The sequence below is a fragment of the Antennarius striatus genome, chromosome 20, assembly GCF_040054535.1.
Source record: "Antennarius striatus isolate MH-2024 chromosome 20, ASM4005453v1, whole genome shotgun sequence".
In the NCBI taxonomy this organism is placed as follows: domain Eukaryota; kingdom Metazoa; phylum Chordata; class Actinopteri; order Lophiiformes; family Antennariidae; genus Antennarius; species Antennarius striatus.
In genome coordinates, this window is record NC_090795.1 from 8,649,028 (window position 1) to 8,667,907 (window position 18,880).

Below are 18,880 nucleotides of genomic sequence, written 5' to 3' on the forward strand. Positions count from 1 at the left end.
CTGATCACTGTCTCTCTTGTGGAAAAATATTGTTCAGATTTATAAAGACCAGGGTATAAAATGCATTTTATTACATAAAAGAAAAAAAAAAGAATTTACATAAAACTCAGACAAGGTCAGAGAGAAACGAGGTTCTTAATTTAGTCTAATCAACTGTCATTTGCATCGCGCCATTTGCGCAAGGTATTGCCACTAACTGAATAAATGGACTTCTTCAGACTCAAGGGGGGGGCACTCCGGTTTTGATAAGCTGGCAACATAACTGATTTGCATATATTACTTTGATTATCTCATTACTAGGATGATCCTTGCGGAATTTTTGACACTCGCGCAATCGAATTAAAATTAAGGCACGCAATCAATAAAAGGGCAACGCGGCTGTGAAAACACACGGCGCCCCAGGTTTGTATGGTCAACTAGCAATGATGATGATGATGACGATGATGATGATGATGACGATGATCTCTTCAGCTCGCGAGCTCCTGGATTCCGTGGTAGGTTTAAGAGAGTCTTGGGCTCTTGATTCCTGTGATCAACGCAGTAATCACTGGAGACAATGGGGGCCGTGAAATTGCCGCTCTCGTATGGGTGACCTATCCACCTGTCATGAATCCAAGAGTGGCCCACAGGCGGCTCATGTCTACGCAATCGATAATAGTGCTCACATCTTTCCTACAACTCAGCCTATCTGTGCAATGATGAAATCGTGCGTAAAGACGCGCAAGCATCGGATAATTTTGCACTGTTTCAGCCAAAATAAGCTGGCACAATGTCTGGAACAGGCACGGGAATGAGCATCAATTCGGTATAACAGGGTATTATTTGCGAGCAACACCTGAGGACATGGGTTCATGAAAAATCTGAAGTATCACCTGAATTTAGGTTTCATTTTTAGTGAATGTGTATCCAAAAAAAAAAAAATGTAGTGGCTCATTTGTTGCCATAATACATAAACTGTTAGGTGGAAACAAACGGAGACTCTCGTCGTCGACACGTCCGCGTTTTTTAGATTCATGTAGTAAATAATTATGGGCCTGGAAATTGATTTCCTTACGACCTTCTCCACCAAACGAGGCATCCCACCTCAACGAAAGCCACTTCTGTTGAAGCATTAAGTCATTAATTATTTTCCTTACATAAGGACAAATTATCGAGTCAGTTGAGCGAAATTAGAACCCTTTGTTTGTGATCAGACCGCATTACCACTGGAAATTACGGATGATGGCTGCGTGTGCGCTCGCCTTTGTTGTTTCGATCATCGCCTGTCGCTCCGAACTCGCTCTAACAAAGTCATTAAATTGACTCCCTCTCGCTCTCATTATGCGGGCTGTTAATAACCGCTAATTAACTTTGCTTACGCGCGCCTTAAAAGCCTCCCGCCCCTCCCAACACACACCCTCTGCCTGTACCCATTCTCCCTCTTTTCCTTCTTTTCCTGCGAGGCCTCTCTAGCAGAGCGAGTGTCCAATTATGTCAGATCGCAAGGATGGATGGAAGAAGAGTGTTGTCACCGAGGCCACCAGCTATTTGCATTGTAAGGACTTATATTTATAGGTGTTGCGTCTAAAGAAACTTTTAGTAATAAAAATATTTTAGAATGGACCTAACCAGACAGGTGCACGTATAAGAACTACCAGGTAGGACAGAGAAATAAAGTGGAAGGCAAGATGGATGTGGATGGAAGAAATTGGCAAATGCACAGACAATGATGCGTATTGATAGTGAAAGACAGATCCAGAATAAGTGTCACCTGGTCGAGACAGTTACTACTTCTTCCAGGAGATGGCGCCATTTGAATGACCTGCCGGACTCTGGTGTGCTGGTCGGAGGTCCGCACCACCATCACTTGCGCGGCCCTCAGAGAGGACTGGAAACGGGCCGCAAGGAAGCGGAGATAGATTGTGTCACTTAGGAGAAAACCGTCACAATGACTTCAGGCTTGAGACTTTCCAAGCAACACAATTGTATTTGTGTTATCTACATAACTTTCAAATACAATGAAATGATGACATGCATACAACAACCTAAAGCCTGAAAGGCCTGAAGAGCTATGGTTTGGGCCCCGATTTAAGAGAAACAGAAAGACAAGAAAGCAGCTAAACCGATGTTTCCACTGGAAATCATCAAGTTAGGATGTTATGTAAATACAGGAAAGGAGGAGGTTTGTGCTGGAACAGAAAGCCATCTCTCTCCGCCATCTTTTCACCTGCACGTCAAACAGACGGAAAATTGAAAATGTGAAAATTGTGCTCCGACAATTCCGTTCCCCTCTAATGTATGCGTGTAATTAGTGCATTTAAACAAAGCACGGATGTCCTGCTGGCTGAAATGGCGGCTGACATCTCTTTTTCCACAGGGTTAATAACAGTGTGCGGATAAATGAATCAAATTGTGGCCCCCAAATTACAGAGCGACTCCAAATACCCGTCTGTGTTACGCGCGTCTGTTTGTGACCGCACAGGAAATGGCACAACATTTTATATTATTATTATACTCATCACATTTATTTGCGTGCAAATAAACACGCTCGGAAGTTTGTGACAAAAAAAGTTGTGGGTGGATGGAACATGTCACCATCCGTGTGCCTAATGACAGGATCTGTTTATAAAATTGTGCACCGTGATTTAGAATTTAGAAGGACTTTGCCTGGTAAGAACATGTGCAGTACAAGAAACACATTATTTTGTACGTGTTTTGTAGAATTTTCGGGCTTTTATATAAAATATACTACTGTACCTCCAATGAATTTCCTGCACTCTCCCTGTGCCTTAACTAAAGAGATCAATCGTGCCCTTATTGCCGTTTCAATCACAAAGGGTCCTAAAGCTACCGTTTTAAGATACTTTTTTTTTTTTAAAAGAAGAAGACCTGTGCAATTTTCTGGACATACACCACATTATATTTTTACTTTTTGTTTCTCTAGGCCGGGCAGATACATAACGGAGGGGAGGAAGAGACAGACAGCGAGAGAGAAAGGGTAAGAGAGAGTAAATTGCAGCTTGCTGAAGTTTTTGGATTGCATTCTGAAAATGATCCTTTTAACAGTGATGGGCTTTGAGGCGAGGATAAGGGTCATGCCATTCACAGCGGGTTAAATAGACTTTCATTTAAAATTACATTCTCGATCCATCGCTCCATCTATCCCCCTCTCCACAGCGGAGTCCCTGCGCGCTATCCCGGCTCCCCTGGCGCCGACTCATCACCGACGCAGCACCTGTACTTCTGAAGTCAATGTATAAGTCCAACTGAGAGGCAATTAGAGGGACGGACGGACGGATAGACAGACAGACAGACAGACAGATAGATAGATAGATAGATAGATAGATAGATAGATAGATAGATAGATAGATAGATAGATAGATAGATAGATAGATAGATAGATAGATAGATAGATTGATTGATTGATTGATTGATTGATTGATTGATTGATTGATTGATTGATTGATTGATCAACACTCCACGTTCTCTGTCTTTAAAAGTAAAGGTTCTTGTATGAAAAATATCGGATCATTTTTGAACCCATCCAGTGATGGTAATTTTTTTTATATGGGTTACATGTATGAATAGCCCCGAAGTTGAAGGCAAACTCCGCGCCAGATTTCTTTTCTTACCACAGGGATTCAAGAGAATAGTATAAAAGTGAATGAGGGGCGTTGCATGTTTATGTGTAGTAAGGTCTAATAAAAAGTCAGAGATCAAACACAAAGAACAAGCACAGGCCCATACCCTGATTTATTAGGCAATTTATTATTATTATTATTATTATTATTATTATTATTATTATTATTATTATTATTATTATTATTATTATTACACATTGACTCGTTAAGTAAAATAAAATACAGACTTTACTTAAAAGATTCATGTATAGCAGTAAGTCCTGTGTGTTGACTAGAATCCAGCCACACGCATATATTATGTGGACACGCAATATACTTATGTCTCCCATTGGTATATTTAAAAACGTGGTTACATTAAATAACATTAAATAGGTTCACTGTTCTTCTAACGGTTGATGATCGCTACTGGACCCACTCATCTAACTCTTTTTTTTTTATGTTACATGTATAGTGGATTACGATAAAAACGAAAGTAACACTCGAGAAGGAAAAAAAAACTAATTTAAATTATTTAAGTTATCGAGTTCGTTCCAGAAAGAAAATCCATTCCATGTCAGGTTTTGTTGCCTTTCCCTCAAATTAACTTTAATCGTAAAATATATATAAAGCAGCTCTGCGCTGTCTCTCTCCCCACATACACACATACGAGCCAATCAGGCGCGATAACTGTCTCCACGTCTGCGGTGCTTGCGCGCAGAGAAGAGACGCGCCTAACAGGACAGGAGCGCAACGAGAGGCGGTCAAACCGCGGTCTGTCATTAGGTGAGGCTGTGTGTGAGAAAGAAAGGGGGGGAGAGAGAGAGAGAGAGAGGGAGAGAGAGGGAGAGGGAGAGGGAGAGAGAGGAGGTACCGGTTCAAACTGACACCGGCCTGAGAAGAAGGGAGAAGACGGAGGAGAAGAGAGCACCGGGCCCCACGCGTGTGCGAGAGAGAGGAAGAGTGAGAGAGAAAGAGAGAGAGAGGGAGGGAGGGAGTGGGATACTGACAGGCGTTACCGAAGCTAGACGAACCGAAACGTCGACATGAGCGGTCAGTTTGAGGAAGATATCCACGACCTGGGCGAGAGGAAGAGCAGTAAATCCCCGACGCTGCTCTCCTCTTACTGCATAGACAGCATTTTGGGCCGCAGGAGTCCCTGTAAGGTCAGGCTGATAGGGGCGCAAAGTTTGACGGGCCTCCCCGGCAGAGGTGAGCTCGACAAGTCCGCTGACAGTAAGTTTCATTGGAGACAAATGAAAAAGAGAGTGCATGTCGTTTTCAAGAGTTTCAGTTGACGAATGAGTGAAAAATAACAACTTCAAAGTGCAATTATATGCAGAAGATTTGCCTTTAATACAGCTAGTAAGTCATATTCTCCCATCAGTAATGTCATTGTCATCATAATGACTAATAAATAGACTGAATGGTGGTTGTAACGCGTGAAAGAACCCCTGTATGTGTACTAAACTTTATTTATAAGTGATTTTGCTGCGTTACAGTCATTTTGATATTTTTGTCACGCTCCATCTTCAGGGCAAACAAAAGACGCCCTTTCATTCAGCCCTGACATGCACCTGCCGCCCAAACTCCGCCGGCTGTACGGACCCGGTGGAAAGTACCTCCACGACCACGCAGAGACGCTGGACAGAGAGCGGCTCCTCCTGGAGCAAGCCACCGACGGCCTAAAAATCAACCATGCGCCTCAGGTGAGCATCAGCCGCAGTAAGTCCTACAGGGAGAATGCGTCGCTGAGCCGGGGAGAAGGCGACCAGAGCCCGGGGGAGGGCTCCGAGGACGGCAGCCTGGGCGTGGTAGACCTAGGCCCGTTGAAGTTCGAGGAGGACGCGGGGAAGGAGGAGAGCTGCGGGGACGCAGCCACTCTGTCACCGAAGGACGAGGAAAGAGAGAGCTTGAACGCCGGGGATGGGGACGTAAGGGACGGGGAGGACAGCGTGTGTCTGTCGGCGGGCAGTGACTCGGAGGAGGGGATGCTGAAAAGGAAGCAGAGAAGATACAGGACTACGTTCACCAGTTACCAGCTGGAGGAGCTGGAGAGGGCTTTCCAGAAGACACACTACCCCGACGTCTTCACCAGGTAAAAACATTATTATTATTGTTGTTATTATTATTAGTGTTATTGTTATTGTTATTGTTATTGTTATTGTTATTGTTATTGTTATTGTTATTGTTATTATTATTATTATTATTATTATTATCACCGTCATCATTATTATTGTTATCATTAAAGAGGTATACACTATACTCTGAAATGCGTTGCCAAATTGAAAATACTAGCAGTAGGCCTAAGAATTTTATTGTAGGCAGATACACCAATTTATAATAATTGTGAATGGTAAAAATTATTATTATTATTACTATTGTTATTGTTATTATTATTATTATTATTATTATTATTATTATTATTACAGATATGTCTTCAAAAGCCAAGAGGTTTAAAGTCCTGAATTAATAGACAGCGTGATTTCCAATAATTCCGTGGACGAGGGTGATAATTAAACGCGTTTGCTTTTAAATAAACACTTCCTGACCCCATAAAAATTTCCACTAACAGCTCCAGTAATTCCACGTCTTTAACTGGACACTGCGCGGGTCACACCTCATAAAATACCCGAACACCAAGCCGTGCCAACCCGTTGGATGACTGAACACAATGGGGCAGTAAATGCCAACAATGGGGACGTTTTGCTACATGGATTCGCTGCTGTTGATGACAGCAGAGTATAATTAACCGGTGCAGCTCGTCCTACCTGCTGGACGTGGAAAAAAGGGGGCCGACCTAAAAGCCCACGGGCATGTGCGCACGCACAAACGCGCGCAGACTGAATCACGACGAATTTTAGAATTATCTGTTGGTTTTCAACCAAAACGGTAAAAATATCTAAGAAAAAAAATACAATTTGTGTGGTTTTATTTTCATTAACCAAACAAGGAGCACTTTTATTAATATATAAGATTTCATTTCACATCAAGGTCTGTTTTCTGCTCACATATGATCCCGATATAGCTGAACTACAGAATCCTTACCGGCGTATTTTTCACATATAGGAGAATTATTAATATTTTTCCAATCGATTTACTTTAGGTCTAATTTAAACCGCAAGCCCATCTCCCCAGCTGAAGGGAGCGTCAATTGCTCTGTGGCATGCTAGTTTAGATGTCATTATTCCAACCATTATGTTGTTACAGTGACAGGGCTGGGCTTGGAAAAAAAATCTAACAATCACTAGGCCTATTTCTACACAGCCATGACAGAGAAAATAGAATATGGCTATGGCGTGTTTCTGCGGCCAGGGAAGGAAAATTCAAGACTATTTTCGTCTTCTTTTGTTGACAGTGAACAACAGCAAAGGACAAAACAGCAATTCCATATTGCTTCCAAACGGTGTCCTGTAACCTTGAATCTTGTCTTTTTTCTCTCTCCCTTCCTTTACTCCCGTCCTCCTTTTCAGAGAAGAACTCGCGATGCGCCTGGATCTCACCGAGGCCCGCGTTCAAGTAAGTGTTTATTTTTTTTTACCAGAGTAGAGATTTGCAAATCAAATGTCCCCATTATGTCCTCTATAAAACGTTCACGCTGCAAGCTGCTGGATAATAACCGGTGACATGCGTCACTGATTGAAATCCAACGATTATAGGCCAATTTGAGTCAGTAATTTATTACAGTAAAATGTGTTAAATGGCCCCAGACGCTGCGCATGGAAGGTCTTTCCTGTTATTGAATGTTATTACACGCGTTTTAGTGACAATTAAGACAACACTGGTGATTCATAAAAAGCTCACTTAGTGCATGAGCAAACACTGTATGTTGTTGGGATGAGGCGGTGTTTGAATTCCCCATCAGAGGGCACAGAGAGAGGGGGGCGAGGTCGAGGTGTGTGTGTGTGTGTGTGTGTGTGTGTGTGTGTGTGTGTGTGTGTGTGTGTGTGTGTGTGTGTGTGTGTGTGTGTGTGTGTGTGTGTGTGTGTGTGTGTGTGTGTGTGTGTGTGTGTGTGTGTGTGTGTGTGTGTGTGTGTGTGTGATGGAGACAGAGAGAGGTGGGCCGAATGGGGGTGGGGGGAAATAATGCTATTTGATTTCCCATTATGTGATTGCAATAGACCTGCATTGATCCGATGCTTTGCACTTGGGAGCGAATGAGAGACCATTAAAGGTGTTTGCCTCCCCCCCATCCCATCCACACACCCCCCTCCCTCTCTCATCCCCCCCCCCCCCTCGCCTCGCACTGAAAGCGTGTCGTGCATGTCGAAAGCCCGGGCTCATAACCACAGAGACAGTTCAAACACGGTGGAAGCTCCTGGAGGTTATGGCCGACGGTAAAACAACAGATGTCTCTTTAGGGGCCGTAGGTGAACAAATCACTTAACGGGCGCCATCAGGAGGTGATAAAAACTCATAAATTCCCGAGGGGGGCTGTGTGATGCTAAACAGCCCTCTGGGAATAATGCGTGTGTCGCTCAAGCTGGCTCGTTCAATCTCCTTTCCTCGTGTTGACATTTTGCGTCTCCAGTGCAAACTTGGGCACCAGTGGATGCGTGGGAAAGTCAAATAGTCTCTTGGATGGAAGTCACTCGTTCTACATTCTCTTGAGAATTTAATTTAAAGCGCATTAATTGTTATTGGAGCCAGTTCAGCGGTAATTTTCTGGATCTTTTGTTAACACCGCTCTTAATTATCTCCCCCCGCCATGAAGCTCGTCTGCAAGGACAGAGGGTTTAATTAGACAGAGTAGATTTAAGGGACCGTGAGCGGCGGGTTTACCGTGGATGTAATTACCGCTGACTTTCCGTTTATTGGCCACCACCTGAACTACACGACTATTAACACGCACTGACACAATGTGAAACGGCCTTGGCTTATTAATGACAATGAAACATAAGGAAAACCTGGAAATGAGTTTTAATATTTATTGCATGAACAGTGACGTGTGTTGTCTCCATAAGAAAACCCCCCTTATCGTTTTAAGTAAAGGCTGTATATGCAGTAAAAGTGGCCTATTTATATTCATTTGACTATTTCTTGTTCTATATTATCGTTCATATCATCCAGACCTTGATTAATCTGATGTTGTTTTTGTCATTTTCCCTTCTAAATTGAAAGTGATAAAAGCCTGAAATCCTCAGGATCCCCAATACTGAAGGATAAAGGTCGATGAAGATCCCATGGCCTCTTAAGCAACTTAAGAACAATATTTACCGATATTGGCCACTGATTATCATGAAGAAATAGGCAGCAATCATAAAACACTGACATGGAATATACTCTACTAAAGGGTTTTGCTATTTTCCTTTTATATTGTGGAGTAATTGGACCTGGTTTTGTTGAATGAATCTGATAATTTCCAATAATTCCCTGCTTGACTCATAGATTATAAATTCTTTAACTGAGGAGACAGGGAAAATGTTTCAACATCCAAGGCACCTCACAAGTAGAGAGAAGGAGAACATTAGATTCCTGTTATGATTGATGTGTGATTGAGTTTTTTGGGATAATCCTAAACAATTTTTGCATTATACTCCAGAAATGTAGTATGACAGATGAAATCGCAGCTCTAACTGCTTATAATAACTGTGATGTCATCACTCCTGTCTGCCCTCAGGTGTGGTTTCAGAACCGCAGAGCCAAGTGGAGGAAGCGTGAGAAGGCCGGCGTGCAGACCCACCCATCAGGCCTGCCGTTCCCAGGCCCCCTGGCAGCAGGCCACCCTCTCAGCCACTACCTGGAGGGAGGGCCGTTCCCTCATCACCCCCATCCTGCCCTTGAGTCCGCTTGGACGGCGGCGGCAGCAGCAGCCGCTGCTTTCCCAGGTCTGGCCCCGCCACCTCACAATGGGACGGCCCCACCCCTGGCTACACCTATAGGCCTGGGGACTTTCCTGGGCACGGCTGCCATGTTTCGCCACCCTGCCTTCATTGGACCCACTTTTGGCAGGTGAGCCACTCCTACACTGCTCCAGCTTGATCTGTGTTTTTATTAAATCTGTTCAATTCAAACACATTTAAACAATAAGAAGCAGCCACAGACTTTTTATCTCACATTGACCGATTGTAAATATGTTATACTGTCACATACTGGTGTGTAGTTCCCTCTGTTAGATGTTTTCATAAATTAATCAAATGTGTGATCCTGCAAGACAAGCTGTGATGGGGGTGTCACTGCACACATATGTCACAGTTTCTGTCGACCTTTTAGCCTGTCTATTACACATCATTATTCATCTTGCCGTCTGTTTTATATTAGGGGAGTCAACTGGGAAACAATGATATTTAAGATAACATTCTGAAGCAACAAATGTTTCATTAAAATAAATGTAGATTTTTACATTTCTATCCCTTTTCAGGCTCTTTTCCAGTATGGGTCCCCTGACCAGTGCTTCCACAGCTGCAGCTCTCCTCCGTCAGCCTGCCCCCCCTGTAGAGAATCCCTCCCACCCGGGTCCTGTTCTCCCTGATCCATCCACTTCTTCTTCTTCCTCCTCGTCCTCGGCAGACCGCAGGGCCTCCAGTATCGCTGCGTTGCGCCTCAAGGCCAAGGAACACTCGGCTCAGCTCACCCAGCTTAACATCCTGCCCACCGGAGCCGCAGGGAAGGAGGTGTGCTGAACACTCAACACCAGCTAGGCCCCACCCCCCCGTCCAGGGCTAATGTCCCATTCCATGCACCCCTATCCCCCTTCTACGAACCCATTCATACCTCAGGAGGCTGATGTCCTGATGTCCCCTCATTCAACCGTCCATTTTACCTCATGTTTCCCTACCAGATAGCACGACCAAATTCAAAAGAGCACTGGCTAAAAAAGTGTGTGTCTGTGTGTGTGTGTGTGTGTGTGTGTGTGTGTGTGTGTGCGTGTGTTGGTGTGTGCGTGTGTGCGCCCTAATCAAAGCTACTCTACCATTGTTTTACTCTCTAAACCCGCACCTGAATGACAGCACATCAACATTTTTTCACGTCAATTATAAAATAGACTCTTTCAGAACACCTTCATGGATTTATAAAAAAAAAAAAAGGAGAGATTTCTTAATACTTACTGTCAGCTAACTAAACTAAAATCAGGCTCCATATTATTGTTGTACATGTACATATATTTTAAGACCTGATTTGCACAGGCATACATGAATAAATACAAAGCAGTGCCACTCCAGGTATGTAATCGAATCTATTAGAAATTTGAAGGAGTTGTGCTGCAATTTCCATTTGATGCCACTTTCTTTTCTGATTCAAAACGTTTTGCATGAAACTATCCAGTGTAGGATAGTGGCATTAATGGAGATACACAAACACTTTATATGTTAGGGTTATACACATAAAAACACATGAGCTTATGATATATTATGTACGTTTTCCATAATCAGCCATTGTGTAAAAAAAATAATGTCAACCAATTACAGTGCTTTTACACAAGAATGCATCAGTTATAATAATTCAGTAATATAATATATTGTGGTGTTGCTGACAGCGGCCATTTTTGTGCATTGGGTACTTTCACTTTTGATTAAGTCTTTTTTTTTCTTCTTTTTTTTTTACAATATTTCCACTTAATTTGAAGAAGTCCTGAAGGCACATGCATGTGCGTACGTGCACGCACTCGCGCACTGACACACGCACAAACGGGGGGACCCACAACTATAGAAAGGATTCTCACGTCAAACTTGGACAAATCATGTGTTCGACATGAACACTGCTTCATCTGTATGCTTGCATGTGGGCTGCAGTCTTTAATAAAGGCAACTTGGAAGACCCCCTTCCCACACACACCACTCACCCACCCACCGACACAAACACACCACCCACACACACACACACACACACACACGAACATACACACCAGAACCAAAGGAAAACTGTCCCCACCCCTCTCCACAAGCCTGACTCATCTCCACTGCTCACCTGTCCACCAGTCTCACTCAGAACCACCACTAGATGTATATTTTTAAATTAAAGCAGATTTATTTGAGGTTATTCAAACGCCAGATTTCTGTATTGTGTGGCTATTTGAGATACACCCCCCCCCCCTTATTATTATTATTACTATCCCAGCTTTTTCTCCGAGTCTGACTCGAGGACACGCGAGCAAAGATGAGATCTGTCTCTGCTGACATGACTGTATGAAAGAAAACTGTAAATATTGTGTACAATGAGGGGGAAAATACCACAGCAAAGGATGATTTTCAAAACAAGGTCGTGTATATTTCAGGAGACCATGTTTTGATAATTTGCACTCGTTGTAGTGTTCAATGAATGTCGCCCCGTGTAGAATTTCACCTGTGTTCATGAATTATTAGGTTTTTAGATAATTATTTATGTCAAAACTTTTACCCGAGGAAATGAATGAAGGAACTTTTTCTTTCTTATAAGTGATTGTGAGTTTCCTGGTTCAATTATTCTAATTTGAATAAATGACATTGGATTAATGAGTTACTTTTATTATTTCAAATTACTTTAGGACTAAACCAGGAAAACGATGTGAAATAGAATACCATAGAACTATTAATAAAAGGTGTTATGAAGAAAATGTGTTTTTTTCTGTGTTAAATTTGAGGATAAGATTGTAATTCATGGGTCTGTTTTTTTCTTCTAATTTTAAATTATTTTGATATAATTGACTGAATAGTATACTGGGAGTTAACATAAGTACTTCAGTATCAGGTTTTCTGGTGCTCAAAATGCCTGCTGAGGAAGATAAAAAACATTTTTCCTGAGAGGAATTTGTCTGCAGAGAGCAGAGGTGGAGGCGCGCTGCTCCACCTCAATAAGGGAAAATGCGTAATCCGGAGCGCTGCGTGCGTCTATCCTCTTCAACGGAGTTGACAAAATACTGACCATATATTCATGAGCTTAATCCCCAACATGTGAAACGGGTGACAAAGGCGAGGGTTTTTCAATTAGATCCCCCACTTTATGTGGGGGACCCGTCACAAAACTTCCTTTAAAACCCTTTAAAGGCGCTAAATTGGTCTTAACATCTGTAATGCCTTGTCGATGGAAGCGAGTCTCCTTTGTCATTAATGAAGTTACAAACCACTTCATTTTAGGGCTTTCACGCACAAATCTCGCAGATTTAATTCCCCCTCCACCCACCACCAACTGGATGTCAAACTAATGCAGGACTATTACAGCAATCAATGGTTTTTCTCCTCCGTTTGACCCATCCATGGTATCCAGCCAAATCGCGTGAAATTACCCTGCGGCTTAAAGTAGTCCCTCTTTTTCATTGTCTTCATATGTGGAAAAAAAAACCTCCACTCATTCCTTCAGTAGGTTTTACACCTGTTAATCAGTCAATTTAGTTCAAACAGGCACGGATGACGTCTGATAAGAGAAAGATGGGGACTATACATTTATCTTTACGCATACACACGCCCTTGCGCGTAATTGACCATGAGGGAAAATGAGGGGAAAAATGTGATGGAAATAATTTTCTCAATTGCACTAAAACCACATCTACAAACTAGATGTGTGTTTTTTAAATTCCCGTTCTTAATTTCAAGCCCAGTAGACCGTGTTTTTTTTTTTTTTTTTCTGTAGGGTTTTGATGAGATTGTCGTGGGAGTTCTAATGTGAGTATAACTAATGAATACCAAACCAATTTGTCCCTAATATCTAGGGAATGTAGAGAGACGGGTGACCTGCTGTGAGTGAGGCTTAAACTTTCTTTGCAGCGCAAAAAAAAAAAAAAAAGGCGAGAAAATTGAAATGCTGTCGCGGGGCAATAGCTCTGGATTTATAAAGTCACACTTGTTGGGTGTGTGCGCCCGAATAAAAGACAGGCATGTACTCAGGATTAGGCCCATGAGGTTTTTCTGTTGCATGATAATGAATGTTGATATAAGAAATGTGAATACAGTTCAATCATGCGGTATTTTCTAACAAATTGGCAGTAAAAAAAAAAAAAAAAGAAGAAGAAGAAAAAAGAAAGAAAAAAGAAGGAAATGTGCATGATTTGATGGATTGTGTCGATGCTCTGGGTCTGCCCTCTCACAGGTTTAATCCAGGTGTCCGGAAAATGTCCTCCCACTGACTTGTCGTGCCCATTTTCATCAGCACCATTCCCCCAGCGATTGGACTTGATTTGGCCGGTGATTTGGATTCTCCTGGGCCTCGTTTCTCCCACCGAGCCCTTGCCTTAGAGAATAGGTCCAATCACTCCACAAACTCCGCCGGATCAGCCCTCACTCAGTCCCCGGGAGAGGATCTCTAAAAGGCGCTTTGATGAACGGCCCCCTCCTCTCTCCTCCTCCCACCAGGCGGAGAACCGGCCTCGATGAAAGAGCTGAATAGCGGAGCCATGGCACTCCGCTCCTCTCTCGGATCGCCCCTTAATTCCCCGTCTCTCTTGCTCTCATCCAATTAGCTCAGTGTATTAAGCGGTTTATCGTCTCATAACCGGCCTTTCAGCTCCAACAAGGGAGACACTTTGCAATAGGACCGGCTCTCTTTTTGACACCCTCTCTGGTGCTTGTATGTTCCACCGCGCCATGAATAACGGGGACAGAATAGGAGACTAATTCCCTCATCAAAGCCTACCTTGTCCATCGCTGGTCAAAACGACCAGCAATAAAGCTTAACGCAACAATACAAAGAGATTTGTTCGGCTTTATTAGCTTAGCAGGTTTGAATTAATGCAAGGACTCAATCTGACTGGTTTTCCTCCAAACTGGGAGGACAAAACGAGGCCCTTACTTGTACTGGGAACGGCAGACATGTGCATGTGTGGCTGCAGATGATTAAAACCAAACCTGCTCAGCTACTGTGGGAGTAGTAGTAGTGGAGTTGATATGATTGAATATTCAAAATTATTATATTTAAATGCACCCACCTTCTCACACACAGCGTGTTCTATCCATGGTATTGAGAATGGTTTGAGTGTTCAGCTCACTTAAGGTTGCCTTCACTAGTCACAGTGGGTTGAAGTGATTTATGAAGCGTGCAGAATTTATGGAAATGTACCCTGCATCCCTCTACTGTGTTAACACAAAGAATTATTTGGAGGAAAATGGTGAAACACGTCATGTTGAGGTAACAACTGAACTTCAACCACAATGGTATGAAGTCATTCAGAATGTATATGATAGTTACTGTAAATGTCCTGCGGCATAATGGACTTGGATTAAGAGACGCTGTGATGCTGCTTTATGCCGGTCTGGTTTTTCATGCAATTACTTCCACGTAGATTCACCACATGTAACAGAATCATACTGTATTATAAAAGTTCACATCTTGAGGATATCTTTCTTGAGATTTGACACTACATGAAAGATTAAATTTGATGTTCTATATTTTTTATTGTATACAATTACTAAATATTTGTTGATATTGAAGAAATCACTAGAAAATGACATACCTCAGTTCCGCAAAAATTCTTTTGGATATAAGCCTCCATGCTTTTGGCGAGTCTAGAAGGCTTGGAGATGAGAAATCTTTTGTCTTTTAATCTGAATATTAAAATGCAAAACTTCTTATATTGATATGCAAAGTTTGGTCAAAGTCCAGTGTCAACTTAAAAAAAAAATCACATATACCTCAAATCCATCTTTAAAAGAGCAAGAAATTTAAAATATCTAAGAGCACAAGGATTTATGTTAGAATATGCTAATTTGGTACAGATAGTATGAATACTTTTAAAAAGATAGCGGTACATTAGAATTACTGATTGGGGAATAAAAATTCAGAACATCACCTGTTTTTCAATATGGTGTCAAATAAAGCAAATTGATCTAATCTACTGCTTCCTCGACAAACTTTTATCATGTTTGTTAAGAGTCCGATTTTTAAAAAGAAACATGGAGAACCTTCAAGGTATAAACCAAATCATTTGTAAGACACCTTAATATTGTAAATAAAAGACTAACATCAAAGAAATACAGGTTTTTATTAAGGTTTCATTATTAAAAAGTTCCTGAACAATATGAAAATAACCAATGTGAAATTTGCTGGTCATTGAAAAAGAACAATCACATAAACCCACCTCAGCAATGCAACAACTCAAATACAGCCAATTTCAGGCATTAAAAAAGCACAATCTATAGAGGAAGGAGGGTAGGAAAGGAGTGAAAAGGATGGAATGACATGTTAAACAGAGGCATTGAAGGGGAAGAAGATCAGCTGTTCGATATGGAGACAAAAGAGTGAGGGAGCACAACGTGTGGCCTCCTTCACCCATCACTTGCTGCTTCCTCCGTTCTTTCGTGTGATCTCTCTCTCTCTCACACACACACACGCACACACACACACACACACACACACACACACACACACACACACACACACACACACACACACACACACACACACACACACACACACACACACACACACACACACACACACACACACACGGGGGATGAATGGTGGTAATCAGAGCAAGTGTCCGATCGCTGCAGGCATCCAGTGGTCTTAGTGGCTGGGGTCACTATCATTGACTAATTACCAGCTTTTGGAGTGTACTGGCTGCTCTAAGGACAAGTCACTTTTTTCCGCCTCACACACTCACACACATGCACACACAATAGGCTGTCATTTAGGTATGATTGCTTCTTCCTTTTCTCAAACAGATTCAGGATGACGGGGTCAAGTCACGAGTTTCTACGTGGAGAAAGCATGAGGTGTGATTGGTTTTTACAGAATATAATAAGGCCATTTGGTTCAGACTGGATGATAAGAGTCAGGAGGTCATAGCCTAAAATCACCAGTCCAGATATAATAAATGTGTGAATCTCCGGTTCTGACTCAGATGGTGGAGGGTCTTGGCGATCTTCATCAACTTGTGGGTGCCGCTTCACTTAAGGGAGGACATGGCCTGGAAGAGTTTGGCCAGGTTAATCTCAGAGTATCCGCTGGTGGCCAAGGCTTTGTCTGGCACTTCCTTCAGTCTCCGATAAACTTCTTTTTCTCCATTCCACTGCTTTGCACGATCTGGACATTAAGGAAGGGAAGAAATGAGGAGTTAGATCAGAAGATCATTGACTTCTTTAACTGGGTTGAAATCAATATGACAGCATTTCAAATTACTGAATGATTCTCTAATGACTCTCATCCTGCCAAACGGAACAGAGCACACACTGGGTTTGACTGGTCACTAATAAACACCGACGAGCATTTCATCCCACTGAAGAGCCATGTAATGCTTCATGTAATGCTATCACTTTGACAACCGGACTGATGGGTCGATGGCAGCATGTGCACGCACGCACACGCGCACACACACACACACACACACACACAAGATGATAGGATCGATAAAAAAGCCCAATGAGGGCATGATGTCAATATCTTGTCACTTTTATCCCTTCAGGTGGGCTGTAATAAAGCCAGACAGAAGACTAAGAGCTGCCAGTAGTGGCAGGGTGGTCACCAGATCTAAAATATTATACAGAGCTTCCAGTAAAGATGAAGTATAATGGGAACGAGTAATAACATGCTTTCACATCACATTTGGTCCAAGTAAATCAGAACTAAATCAGGACTAATGGCCTGGAGCAGTCACTCATTCATTCTGATGAACTTGGTTTTTCTGCTAACTCATGTTTTGATGAATGTGACTCTTCATCAGTGATGAATAGTCACTGAGTCAAGGGACGCCAAAACATAACTAAACTGGAGGTGGAGCAAATGTGCAAAACTTCTAATCAGGTGATCATTACAGGGAAAAAGGAAACAATAAGTGAATTAATCCGCCCCGTTTCCCATTAGTGGTGGCAGCATCGCTTTGTAGCCACATCACTGTTTTACAAGGATAATAAAACACTTTTGTCTGACAAATGACAAAAGCTCAAACTTTTCGGTTCAAAAGAAAAGAACAAAACCTCAAATCCGAAGAAGGAAAAGATTTTGTTTTATTTTTTTAAATTGTTACTCAATAAAAAGACCAATTAATCACGGAAGAACCATCAGTGATCAGTTTTCAGCCATTATTTACAATTCTGAACATTGATAATAAGATTAAAATGAACATGCTTCTAATGAAAGCTGTTTACTACAATAAAAAAAATCTTAATGAGCAGTCAGTCACACACACATTTACTGTATATAAACACACACACACACACACACACACACACACACACACACACACACACACACACGCGCGCGCTCCATATGGCCCGTTGTCATCTCCAGTCCTATCTCCTGTCCTTTCCTTCCTGCCCACTGCATTAGTGGCTTCTGGATAAATACCATCCCAATGACTGCCCAGGGGAACAAAGGTTAGATACACAGAGATCTACAGTGAGGCGAGCACACACACACACACACACACACACACACACACACACACACACACACACACACACACACACACACACCCACACGGACACAATTGATGGTCGTTAAACACTTAAAAAGCACACTAAGTCATGGTGACCAAAAAACATCCCTGTTACACACACACACACACACACACACACACACACACACACACACGCACGCATACGCACACACCATCAGCAACTGTAACCAAATAATCCTCATGTTAACAAGGACACGGATGGAAGCAGAGGAGGAGAGTCAAACTAGTCTACTTCACTATGGAATAGGGGGAGGGTGATGATGCGTGATCAAGCGAAAGCAATCATGTCATCATTTCTGTAAGGTAGGAGAAAATAATCCTCCACTTTCGTCACTCCTTTCCCTTTTTTACCTCAATCACTCTGTGGCGAACGGATAAAAGAATGATTTGAGAGTCAGAGAGGAAAAGAAAGAGAGGGAGCTCTCGCTGCAAGTCGGGAGCACAGTGGGGAGTGTAGTTCAAATAAATGGCCTCCCTAAAAGAACGAGCGTGAGGAGGAAAGAGAGGAAGAGAGGGCAGGCGGTGTCGCTCAGAAGGCTGTACCAAAAGATGGGAAATGATGTACGGATGGGAAGCAGACTCAAGCGTTAGGTGCAGAGAAAAAAACAACAACAACCTCTGCCTAATTGATTGCATTAGACACCATCCCTCTCCACACACGAACGCTTGCGCAGTGAGTGTATCAAGGGTTATCTTTCCTCTAACTAGGTGTTGTCACACACTCGCACATAGTCTGGCAGTGCTAGGCACGAGTAGATCGGGGCTCTGCACGCTCTAACTAGGTGTAAATACAATAACAAGCCTGTAATTAAGTGAGCATGATGAAGTTAATGGAGATCGGCCATTCCGTCGGCCGCCTCCATGAATATTCTATTAAGCTGGTCGCGACGGGCAGCTGGAATAGCAGTTAATTTAATCACCACTCGGAGCACAGGGAAACTTCTTTGTGTGAGTGTAATTGCACAGAATGAATAATTGA

The 18,880-nt window shown here is 42.5% G+C and overlaps 2 protein-coding genes across 3 annotated transcripts in view; one reads left to right on the top strand and one right to left on the bottom strand.

Annotated features, from left to right (window-relative positions):
* Window positions 1–4,629: 4,629 nt before the first annotated feature.
* On the top strand, window positions 4,630–12,108 carry arxa (aristaless related homeobox a). Of its 2 annotated transcripts, none has more exons than XM_068304009.1 (5): window positions 4,630–4,832; window positions 5,133–5,694; window positions 7,070–7,115; window positions 9,217–9,548; window positions 9,958–12,108. In XM_068304009.1, exons 1-5 carry the CDS (start codon window positions 4,643–4,645, stop codon window positions 10,217–10,219), a joined length of 1,392 nt encoding a protein of 463 aa, XP_068160110.1. In that variant the 5' UTR covers window positions 4,630–4,642; the 3' UTR covers window positions 10,220–12,108. The 2 variants fall into 2 exon arrangements, with proteins under 2 accessions (XP_068160110.1, XP_068160111.1); XM_068304010.1 differs by having other exon boundaries at window positions 4,630–4,808.
* Window positions 12,109–15,484: 3,376 nt separating this feature from the next.
* The window catches only part of pola1 (polymerase (DNA directed), alpha 1), a 50,145-nt gene continuing 46,749 nt past the window's right edge, over window positions 15,485–18,880 (bottom strand). Inside the window, exon 37 of the mRNA XM_068344023.1 lies at window positions 15,485–16,529. Coding sequence (XP_068200124.1) covers window positions 16,393–16,529 — 137 coding nt within the window. The 3' untranslated portion in view covers window positions 15,485–16,392. The remainder of the gene's footprint in view (window positions 16,530–18,880) is intronic.